The sequence below is a fragment of the Leucoraja erinacea genome, chromosome 11 (genome assembly GCF_028641065.1).
Source record: "Leucoraja erinacea ecotype New England chromosome 11, Leri_hhj_1, whole genome shotgun sequence".
Lineage (NCBI taxonomy): Eukaryota > Metazoa > Chordata > Chondrichthyes > Rajiformes > Rajidae > Leucoraja > Leucoraja erinaceus.
The window spans coordinates 32,723,285-32,735,106 of record NC_073387.1 but is presented as its reverse complement, the minus strand read 5'-3'; the positions used below and the strand labels follow the sequence as shown (position 1 = coordinate 32,735,106).

At 44.6% G+C, this 11,822-nt stretch overlaps 1 protein-coding gene across 2 annotated transcripts in view; it reads right to left on the bottom strand.

Moving 5' to 3' along the window:
* Positions 1-633: 633 nt before the first annotated feature.
* sfxn1 (sideroflexin 1) overlaps positions 634-11,822 on the bottom strand; it is a 72,979-nt gene continuing 61,790 nt past the window's right edge. The window contains exons 10-12 of one of the 2 annotated variants that reach the window (XM_055642987.1): positions 7,152-7,199; positions 1,476-1,617; positions 634-1,034 (exon numbers count right to left, since the gene is read on the bottom strand). In XM_055642987.1, coding sequence (XP_055498962.1) covers positions 1,521-1,617; positions 7,152-7,199 — 145 coding nt within the window. In that variant the 3' untranslated portion in view covers positions 634-1,034; positions 1,476-1,520. Of the gene's footprint in view, positions 1,618-7,151; positions 7,200-11,822 lie in introns of both variants that reach the window. The other variant, XM_055642986.1, reaches the window with a different exon arrangement.

Sequence of the window (11,822 nt, the reverse complement as noted above, 5' to 3'; positions counted from 1 at the left end):
TCAGAAATTATTGGAGCAATGTTAGATTAACGGTAATCTGTGCGTTCATTCAAAACTTGTGGAAATTCAGTTGTGAATTGGATTCAAATTGTAGATCCGATTTCATAAGTAACTGGCAATTGTCTATTTTTTTGGTTGAACAATCCCTACCCTATTCTTTACTTTTGAATCTATGCTTTTGATCATTTTGGAATAACTAATGACATACCAGATGCTGATTTATTGGAATATAATTTGAATTGGCAATGAGAACAGGGATGAGGCATGAGAAATTTGAATAATTAATTCAGAAATTGTAGGTTGGGAAGTAGTTACAGTGATCAAATTGAGGAAGGCCATGAGACAATTAAAACATAGTAATGACTTTGAATTTTAGGCTTGTGTGATATATCCAAATAAACTACTGTGTTCTAGTGCTGAACAATGGATAGATTAAGTCAAATTAACAAGGATATGGAAAGCCACCCATTCCCACTGCTGCATTACTATCAAGTTCTAGCAAAGACAACTGCAATCATTTAGTTTTGTAGCCAACTTTTCTTCAATGCCAACATCTGTGTAAAAAGATGATAGCATTATTATTCCTTAAACACTTGTGTTTTGACAAATAATTTCATACAAAAGTTATTATCATTTCTTGAAGTTTGACTTTATTCGAGTTTTATTTTCCAGTTTCATCTAAACAATACACTTTCATTAATTGAAAGATTGAAAAGACAATATACTTTTTCTATTAAAATTATACGATAATCATACTTAATTTTAAAAATCCTGAAGGCATTAAATATCTAGGAATGTAAATTTTAAAGAATGTGCTTATGCAGCAACATTGAAGTTTTATTGCACGTGCCAATGAGATTTGAAATTTAAAAACCATTATCATCTTCTGATCATAGGATCAAGTTCTGTATTATTTCAAGTATTCAGTCCTTTGTGCTCAATCGGGAGTTTAAACTTTATTCAACTGGCAAAAGCCCAGACAGCATACAATTTAGCTCATGGAGAATTACCTTCTGATCCTTTCACATACAGCCCTGAAACATAAATTTGAAGTGAAATGTTTATGCTAACCTTCTAATATAATTACGTTTGCATAATACTGGACATAGTCACAAAATCTATTTTCTGTCCTAATCTAATTAGCAAATGTTAACACTTGCTATAACCTTAAACACAGTACAAACATTAATAAGATGAACGTAATAAATGACCAATGTAGTAATGTATTGTGCTGTGTCAGTTGATGGACAGGTTTACATTAGTATGATAGTTATTTTAGAAATAGACTACATAAATGCAGACAGCACAAACCGTTGTCTTTTTAAAACCGCATTATTTGAAACAATTTTCAATCGGAATTAATTTAGATTAGTATTTTTAGATCATTAAATAAGCTTTCTGAAAAAAACTATGTAAAAGTACAAATGAGTTAAGACAAAAAACACAGTTTTTAAGTTCTGTCACATTGAACTCACTACAAACTGGATCGCTTGGTGTTTTTCTATAATTATCTTGTGCTTTTACAATCCTTTGTTGAAGTAAACATATTCCACTTTAGGACTGGACCTTCGAACTTTATCCTGAATATCGTGTTCAAGACGGCTCACAGACATCGAGCTATATGAAATTAAATAAAATACATTACAAGACAGTTAAATATATATAATTCCCGTAAATTGTCTAAATATCAATGAAAATCCAGGTATGTAATTTTCATTTAATATTATCGATCATCCTACTCCAATTCAATTCCTTCATTGTTCGGTTACTAGAACAACGCACCCGATTCTTTTCTTATTTAGTCAGCCATAATCAGGAAATCAACTGAAATGCTTTATACATCCCACCCCAACTGCACCTCCCATGTTACAATGCCAGTCTTGTCTGAAGTCTTTGGGTTTTTTCCTTTCTTATTTACATTCAGCATTTACAGTGCCCTCCATAATGTTTGGGACAAAGACCCATCATTTATTTATTTGCCTTTGTACTCCACAATTTGAGATTTGTAATAGAAAAAACATCACATGTGGTTAAAGTGCACATTGTCAGATTTTTATTAAAGGCCATTTTTATACATTACTAGACCAAGTGCAGACCCGTTGGGTCTGTTCCCCAACGTGCGGTTGTTTGTGGGGGGGGGGGGGGGGGGGGGAGGCGGCATGCAGCGTCACACACACTAACTAACACACACCCCCCCCCCCCCCTGCACTCACGCTAATGGAGGGGAGGAGGGAAGAGGGGGAGAGGGGGGGTGAGAGGGGGGAGAGAGAGGGGTGTGCTGAGAGGGGGGTGAGATGAGGGGAGGGAGCAGGGGAGGAGGAGGGAGTAGGGGTGTGGAGAGGAGGGGGTTTGTGGGGACGGTGGGGGAGGGTGGGGGGAGGGGAGGAGGGGGAGAAAAAGAGGGGAGAGAGAAAAGGAGGGAGGGAGAGGGGGAGAGGGAGAGGAGGGGGAGAGGGAGAGGAGGAGAGGGAGAGGGAGAGGGAGGGAGAGGAGAGGGAGGGAGAGGGAGAGGGAGAGGGGAGGGAGAGAGGAGAGGAGAGGGGGGGGAGGGGGAGGAGAGAGAGAGAGGAGAAGGGAGGGGGGAGAGAGAGAGAGAAAGAGAGAGGGGAGAGAGAGAGAGAGAGAGAGAGAGAGAGAGAGAGAGAGAGGGGGAGAGAGAGAGAGAGAGAGAGAGGGAGAGAGAGAGAGAGAGAGAGAGAGTGCCTTTTTACTTCAACCCAAACCCAAACAACCATTTGCAGGCAGTGCTTTTTTACCTCTAACCATATTTTCATTTTCAAACCAAATTAAGGGTACTCACAGTGCTGAAGACATTTGTTCAGTGTCATTCAGAGCTCTGATTGAGGCACACCACTTGCAGAGACTGATTGAGGCACACCACTTTTGCAGAGACTGATTGAGGCACACCACTTCCTGGTTTTATAGTCCCTTCCCCTGCCTCCAGCGGGGGCAGCAGAGAGAATGGTGAATGTAGTAAAAACATTAATATCTCTGTCATATTTCATCAACGGGAAAAATCCTCAGCACACATACGGCGGAGGGGGGCTCTGAGCGAGGTGGCCAAAAATGACAGCCGTAGGTAGCGGCGTTCTCTCGGAAATCGCAGCACAGAAAGCCGAAACCAGTCAAGAACAGAGTTTTAGTAATATAGATGGTTTCACCATGCAGAAATTAAAGTTGTGTTTATACATAGTCCCCTCATTTCAGGGCACCGTAATGTTTGGGACACATGGCTTCACAGGTGTTTGTAATTGCTCAGGTGTGTTTAATTGCCTCCTTAATGCAGGTATAAGAGAGCTTTCAACGCCTAGTCTTTCCTCCAGTCTTCCCTTCACCTTTGGAAACTTTTATTGCTGTTTATCCATATGAGGACCAAGGTTGTGCCAATGAGTCAAAGAAGTCATTATGAGACTGAGAAACAAGAATAAAACTGTTGGAGACATAAGCCAAACCCTAGGCTTACCAACTGTTTGGAACAGCATTAAGAAGAAAGAGAGCACTGGTGAGCTTACTAATCGCAAAGGGACTGGCAGGTCAAGGAAGACCTCCACAGCTTTTGACAGAAGAATTCTCTCCATAATAAAGAAAAATCCCCAAACACCTATCCGACAGATCAGAAACACTCTTCAGGAGTTAGGTGTGGATTTGTCAAAGACCACTGTCTGCAGAAGACTTCATGAACAGAAATACAGAGGCTACACTGCAAGATGCAAACCACTGGTTAGCTGCAAAAATAGGTTGGCCGGGTTACAGTTTGCCAATAAGTACTTAAAAGAGCAACCACAGTTCTGGAAAAAGGTCTTGTGAACAGATGAGATGAAGTTTAACGTATATCAGAGTGATGGCAAGAGCAAAGTATGGAGGAGAGAAGGAACTGCATAAGATCCAAAGCATACCACCTCATCTGTGAAACACGGTGGAGGAGTGTTATGGCCTGGCATGTATGGCACATCTTCATTGATGATACAACTGCTGATGGTAGTAGCATAATGAATTCTGAAGTGTATAGACACATCCTATCTGTTCAAGTTCAAACAGATGCCTCAAATCCCATTGGCCGGCAGTTCATTCTACAGCAAGACAATGATCCCAAGCATACTGCTAAAGCAACAAAGAAGTTTTTCAAAGCTAATAAATGGTCAATTCTTGAGTAGCCAAGTCAATCGCCCGATCTGAACCCAATTGAACATGCCTTTTATATGCAGAAGAGATAACTGAAGCGTACCAGCCCCCAAAACAAGCTTAAGCTAAAGATGGCTGCAATACTCATCCCACTCATCCCATTTGTATACAGTATTTGCCTATGTACCAGTTTTTTTTCTAATCCATCCACATTCCACACATTGTTAACCAGTACTCTTTTACTCTTTTGTATGCTTATTCTGTATTTTTATTTTCTACTCCTACTATCTTGCACTATGACTATGACCAGACGCCAAACTGCATTTCGTTATACCTATACTTGTATCTGTGCAATGACAATAAAGTTGAATTGAATCGAATTGAATACAGACCTGTCAGAACATCACCAGAGAAGGCACCCAGCAACTGGTGATATCCATGAATCGCAGATTTCAAGCAGTCATTGCATGCAAAGGATATGCAACAAAATACTAAACAAGACTACTTTCATTTACATGATATTGTTGTGTCCCAAACAAGATGGTGCCCTGAAATGAGGGGACTGCGTATGGTCAAACCAAAATGTATAAAAACGGCCTTTAAAATCTGACAATGTGCACTTTAACCACATGTGATTTTTTCTATTACAAATCTCAAATTGTGGAGTACAGAGGCAAATACATAAGTGATGAGTCTTTGTCCCAAACATTAAGGAGGGCACTGTATCTTCAGCAATTTCAATCAAAATTTGTATGAAGTACATGCTATTGTATGAAGTACATGCTATTTTATAACCACCACCAACTCAATATCTGCACTATCTCCAATTATCAGAATGCTTGTCCAATATCTAATTGCCTTGCATTTCCATGCTGTATTGCGATGACACTGGATAAGCAGAAATGTCTTCTCTCCAAACACTTCTTCTTCTTCTTGCGTAAGGCGTGCACAGCCTAAAGTTGTAGGACAACTTGTTCTATTTAATTGTGCATGGCTGATTGAGCATGGCTGATTGCATTTGTCGAAACAGGGCGGACCACGTGAAGGTTGCAATCTCCCACCCCTCTCCAAACACTGACAAGACCAAATTCATCACAAACTCCAATTTTTAATAGCTTCTATACCTCTCCATGGTAACTGAGAGACTGTTTATAGACTGTGTTGAAAATGATCTTGGGATGACTTCACAATCACTTAAAGATACCATCTCAAGATATACATCCAGCCACCATATCATCCAATCTCACCTAGCTTCTCACTGAATCCCTCAGCCACAGTTTTGTTAATTCTGAAAATAATTATTCCAATGTACTCCTGGCAGGTCTTTCGTCCCAGTCTTCATAAAATTGAAAATATCCACAAGTTTGCAGCTTGTAATCATGTATAGTCTTTTAGCTGACTGGATAGCACGCAACAAAAAGCTTTTCACTGTACCTTGGTACACGTCGCAATAATGAACTAAAATTTAAATGACCAAAGTTCCAAACTGAGCTCAGCTGCTGTTCAGGGACTGTTTTGCTGTGCTAACAGTCTGTTCCCGAGCTGGTCCCACTCACTTGAACTCAAGTCAGGCAACTCTCAGCCAATCAGATTTTCTTTTAATGTAAAAAAGGATTCCTCAGGTCGCAACAGATGGATCCTCTTCCTCAGCTTTGTACCGCCATGACAGCATCAAACTGTGAGTTAAGCTTTCGACCGTGCGTTGGTCGAGTTACCGCATGCGGGTTGGGTAGCACGCTGTGCATGTGCACCACCTATCGATTGGCTTCTGAGCTGCTCAGGTGTTCCAACACATAAAGATGGGGTAAAAATAAAGACGGGGAAGATGAGGGTGCTCATATTGAAATGAAACTGAATTTCCTTTATAGTCATTCAAACAAGTTTGAACAAAATTTCGTACCATGCAGTCATGAAAAAGGCGACAAAACACACAATGAACACAATTTAACACAAACATCCATCACAGGAATCTCCAGGCACTTCCTCACTGTTATGGAAGGCAAAAAGTCTTATCTCCTCCCTGCCCGTTCTCCCGCAGTTAGGCAGTCAAACTGCTGCGTCGAGGCGATTGAGGCTCTCGATGTTGAAGCACCCGCCGGGTAATGGTAAATTCCGTGGCCGTTTTTAAGCTCCGCGAATGGGCCGATTCAAGCTCCGCGATTCGGGGCAGATGAAGGTGCTGTTGTGGCTGCTCCCGAAAATCGGTCACCAACCAGGGATCTGCGAGCTCCCGATGTTGCCGTCCACAGGGCTCGCGGCTAAAGCCTCCGAAGTCGGGTCACAGCCACAGCGCCACCACAGCCTCCGAAGTCAGTCAGATGGTGAGTCCACAGGCTCTGCGACCGCAGACCTCAAGGTCAATTCCAGCTAAAGGCCGCAAGCTCCACAATATTAGAGCAGGCGGAGATACGAGAAAGAAAAGGTCGCATCCCCGTTGAAGGAAGAGATTTAAAAAGTTTCCCCCATCCCTTACATACACACAAGTAAAAGTTGACTGAAAATAGACTAAAACATACATCTAACAAGACAAAAATAAAACAAAAAGAAGAAAGACAGACAGGCTGCAGGCGAACCGCAGCTGCTTGGCCAGCGGCGCCACTACCGCAGCTGCGAAGAATTATTTCCGTATCGTAATTTTGTCCAGATGAAAGGAGGTGCTGGACCATCAGTTGCTGGAAAAGCAGTTGTGTACCTGTACTGTGTAGCAGGATTTTAGGGAATTAATTGAATCACATTTAATCGTCCAGAAAATCAGCTGGTGTGGCACCAAAGACCTGATCGTGCCAGATTATTGAAGTTTTACTGCAGTAGAATCTGTGCGGCATCTGTGTGAGGAGAGAAAATTATGCCATTTGTGCAAATGAGTGCTTCACAATCAGCATGGACTTAGTGGGCTGAATAGTTTATTTCAGCACTGCATAACTAACGTTGGTTAACTCTTCTTAATATTCTAAGGAATATAAAAATTGCATAAAGATTTTAAGATGTAAAATCGTACCAAGCACAAAAAACATGAACGGGTTTCTTACCTTTTCTGTGGAAACAATGCACAACAAAGAGGTGTAGCAAATACCAAGCTGTAATAAGAAAAATTAAAGTGGATAAAAAAGCAACATATTTTCCATGTAAACCTTTTGCACAATGTATCGGAAATATTCAAATATCAACGATAAAGGAAAGAAATTTAAAATTTGATTAAGAGTTTTGATCACAATTCCTTAAAGCTTAAAAATATGCTTGAACCAATATTGTTTGAAGTGCTCACAGAATGCTGTAGTATATTTGTTGGAATTACTTGACTCGCGTATAGTGATTAAGATCCAAAGATTTTTATTAGCAATACAGCACAGGTAACTTCATCTTAACATACTACTCAAGACTGGGGAAGAAAGGGAAAAGGGCTTTCTACTAAATCAGTGGGCAGAGCCACAGTATGACTCATAGCATGAGTGACACTGATCTACATCCTTCCGCTTAAAGAATTAAATGTCAATACAAAACCATTGACTAAATAAGGAATGCATAGCAACACAGGCGGAGGAGGCGTCACCATTGGCAGAGTAGCCGTTTCAGAAGTAGGTTGTTGTGCTGGTACAGGTGGACTGATGCCGCTTGACGTAGACGGAAGTACACTTGTACGGTCCAGATAATGAGGTGGAGCCGGCTCATTCACAGGCAGGATATGTTGCCTGTTACGTCTGTAGGTACCGCCATCAGCACTGACCAAATATGGGCGTGGCTCAGAGGCAGTTCCAGAAATTACACTGATATGGTCATGACCTTTGTCAGTTTGCAAATGAACCACCTGCTCCTTGGTTAATGGTGGCAGCGGTCTGCTTGTTTTGTCATACCACTGTTTTTGAATGTCACACTTTTGTTGCAGCCTGGACTGGACTTCCGATGGTGAGACCACCTGCGAGTTCAACGCCTGATCTGCAACAGACACCGTGGCTCGGGTCTGCCATGACATTAAACGTTGAGCAGGTGAACCCAAGATGGGGTCACGGAGATGTTGCGTAGGATGAGCAGGTCCAGGTACACATCGGAATTAGCTCTGTGGGATCGTTCCATTAGCTGTTTTGCATTCTTGACAGCTCGTTCAGCCAGTCCATTCGACTGAGGATATTCAGGGCTGCTGGTGATGTGGCGAAAACCCCAGCATGCAGCAAACTCTTTGAAGTGCTGGCTGGTAAATTGACTGCCATTATCAGGTAGCAGTATACAAGGAGCTCCGTGGTCTGCAAAATGGCGAGCGAGTTTTAGAACTACGCCATGAGAAGTGGGGCTACTAAGAGGATTGATGCCAAACCAGCTGGAATACGAGTCGACAAGTACCAGGTACTACATGCCATGCCACTCAAACATGTCAGTTGCCACTGTAGACCACGGGAGGGCAGGAGCCAGGTGTGAGAGAAGTGGTTGCGTTTGTTGATAAGGTGCCAAGCTGTTACACACTGCACAGGATGCCACATTCTCGAGAATGTATTCAGCCATACCAGGCCAGTAAAACATGTTTTTTGCTCATAGGACAGTTGCTTCAGCGCCTGGATGCCCTGCATGGCTAGCATTAAAATACTTGCTGCATAGCGAAGCAGGGACTGCAGCCTTTTATGATAATACCATCTTGTAGTACTAACTCATCACGGACGGCAAAGAAGGACCGAACTAGCAGTGGTACATTGTAGTGCTTGTCAGCCTCCTGGCCAGCCTTAATGACGGAGGCGAGCGACCGTAAGGTACTGTCAGCAGCAGTGTGGGCAACCAGGTCCTCCACACAGGACGAGGGAATAAAAGACACAATCATTATTATAAAGTCGTCATCCGGTGAAGGCGGACCCTCGCAGGTCTTTCGGGGTGCAACCGAGAGAGTGTCAGCCAGGAGCATATCCTTACCATGTTTGTAGGTCAGAACTATGTCATGCTTTTGAAGTTGCAGCAACATCCGTTGAAGGCGTCCTGCAGAGGCATAAATCAGCTTGTTAAAGATGCTGACCAGGGGATGGTGGTCAGTTTCAATCGTGAACGTATGTCAGAAAATAAAGTTGTTAAATTTCTTGCAGGCAAAAACAACTGCCAGCAGCTGCTTTTCAATTTGGACGTTGCGTTGTTCTGTGTCAGTCATGGTGCGCGAGGCAGAGGCGACAGGCTTCCTGCTGCGACGTCATCTTGAAGACATGCTCCACCTAGTCCGTGTTGTGAAGTGTCACAAGTCACTGTGACCGGTCATTTAGGGTCAAAATAAGTGAGAGTAGGAGCACAAGACATTTGCTGCTTAACAGTGTCGAACGCCCTCTGCTGTTGTTCGTGCCAGGCCCAAACAGTGTCTTTGTGGGTAAGCTGGCGCAGTGGGGCTGATATTTCACTGAAGTTCGGAATAAATTTACTCAGGTAGTTAACCATGCCAAGGAATGTCTGCAGACTAAGCACGTCTGTGGGTAGCTCGTTGATGCCACTGGTTTTCGCCGGATCAGTTTTTAGGACGTCTTTAGTAAACACATGGCCCACGTAGTTCACCTCACTTACTCTGAATTTGCATTTTTGAGGGTTTAACTTGAGGTTGATGGCATTGGCACAGTCCAGGCCCTTTGTTAGATTAGCATTGTGTTCTTGGATAATTTGACCAGCAACGAGGATATCATCTACTACAATGGGGCATGGGTAACCTGCAAATAATTGTTCCATAGCTCGTTGAAATACTTCACTAGCAGAGCTTATGCCAAAAGGCATGCAAAGGAATCTGTATCGCCCGAATGGTGTGATGAAGGCAGTTAACTTGGAGGAGTTGCGTTCCAGCAGAATCTGCCAGAATGAACTCTTGGCATCTAGTACTGTAAATACAGTTGCATCAGTCAGCTGCGCTGCAATCTCATCCACGGTGCGCATGGGATAGTGTGGTCGTTTAATGGCTGTGTTTAAGTCCTTGGGATTGATGCAAATCCGTATTTCATCCTTATTTTTCTTTATTGCCACATCCAGGGTCGAGACCCAATCCAAGGGGTCAACAACGGGGGCAATTACACCTAGAGACACCATTCTGTTGAGTTCACTATGAACACAGTCCCGCATAGCATGGGGAATCCTGTGTGCTGGACGGACAACTGGGAGTACAGGTGCACAACCTTTTATCCGAAGATCCAAATAACGAAAACCTCCGAATAGCGACATTTTTTCAGTCCTTGAAAAAAGGTCCTTGAAAACGTTCACGGAGGGCGGCCCGCAGAGGTGACAGAGGAACCTCCGGTCGGTCCTCGAAGAAAGGGGAACTAAATCCCCATCCATAAAAGAGAAGGTGAGGGTATATTGCGCGGGAGGGTTAATAATTGACAATATGCTGCTGTCTGCCCGCTGAGTTAAAAAAAGTTCCCACGGTAGACTCACGATACACAGTGTATCGTGAGTCTTGCGTGGGAACTCTTTTAACTCAGTGGGCAGGGAGCTGCAGATTGTCGCCCCCTTCAGTTTCACCCCACCTACACCCCTCTGCTTCCCGGCCATGTGTGTGACCCCTTCCCTCCCCTCTCCAGCTCCCCGCCCATTGCACCGGCGTGGGGGCTTTGCACTGTCTTCACGTCGGCAATGCCAGTCACCGGAGACGTCAGGATCAACGGGACACCGACCCCCAGGCCCACTGCAAGCACGGAGATCCCAGAGACCCACAGCCAGCAGCAGCCCAGCCCCGTTCCAACTCCAGAGGAAAACTGCAAACTAGCGGGAGACATCGGGACCACCAGAAGCCGCTCCCCGATGGGCCGCTACGGCGACAAGTGGCAGTTCGCCCACAGCCCGAGCTGTGCCCCCTCATCGGGACACCGACCCCCAGGCCCACTGCAAGCACGGAGATCCCAGATCAGCAACTCCAGCCCAGCCCCGCTCCAACTCCAGAGGGGCAGAAACTGATGGTGCGCAAGGTGCGTCTTGTTCTTGAGGTCGCGCAGCTCGGGCTGTGGGCGAACTGCCACTTGTCGCCGTAGCGGCCCATCGGGGAGCGGATTCCTCTGGAGTTGGGGGTGGGGAGGGGGAGGGGGGTATTGTGCTGTTTGATCGCCCCCTGCTATCCCAGGGACAGGGAGACAGGACGTTCACCGAGGGCGGCCCGCAGAGGTGACAGCGGAACCTCCGGTCGGTCCTCGACGAAAGGGGAACTAAATCCCCATTCATAAAAGAGAAGGTGAGGGTACATTGACCGGGAGAGTAGGAATCCCAAGACAAAGTTGAGTGAGCGTTCACCGAGGGTGGCCCGCAGAGGTGACAGCAGAACCTCGGGTCGGTCCTGGAAGAAAGGGGAACTAAAAAGAGAAGTGGAGGGTATATTGCGCGGGAGGGTATATCGCCTACCTGGAAGAAACCAGACATTTTTTCCAGGATGTCGTCTGCACACCAAAGCTCACGTTTGGCGCCTCTGCTGCACACGGATATAAGAGTGTGAAAATGTCGCCTTAGGCCGCCTTAGGGCATGTAGCCCCGCTAGGGTGACATGAGTGCGGGAGGTGATTCAATGCTGCGGTCACATTTACAAATTCAGGAACTCATTCAACACACTGCATTTCATACAGACATTTATTCTGCAAGAAAAAAACTACACTGAAGACTCAAACTCGCGACCGAGGAACTGCCGGGATCAAGGCGCAAACTCGCGACCTTGCGGATATGAGCCGGGCACTCTACCACTGAGCCAGCCATTAAAATCTATGCTAAAAAAT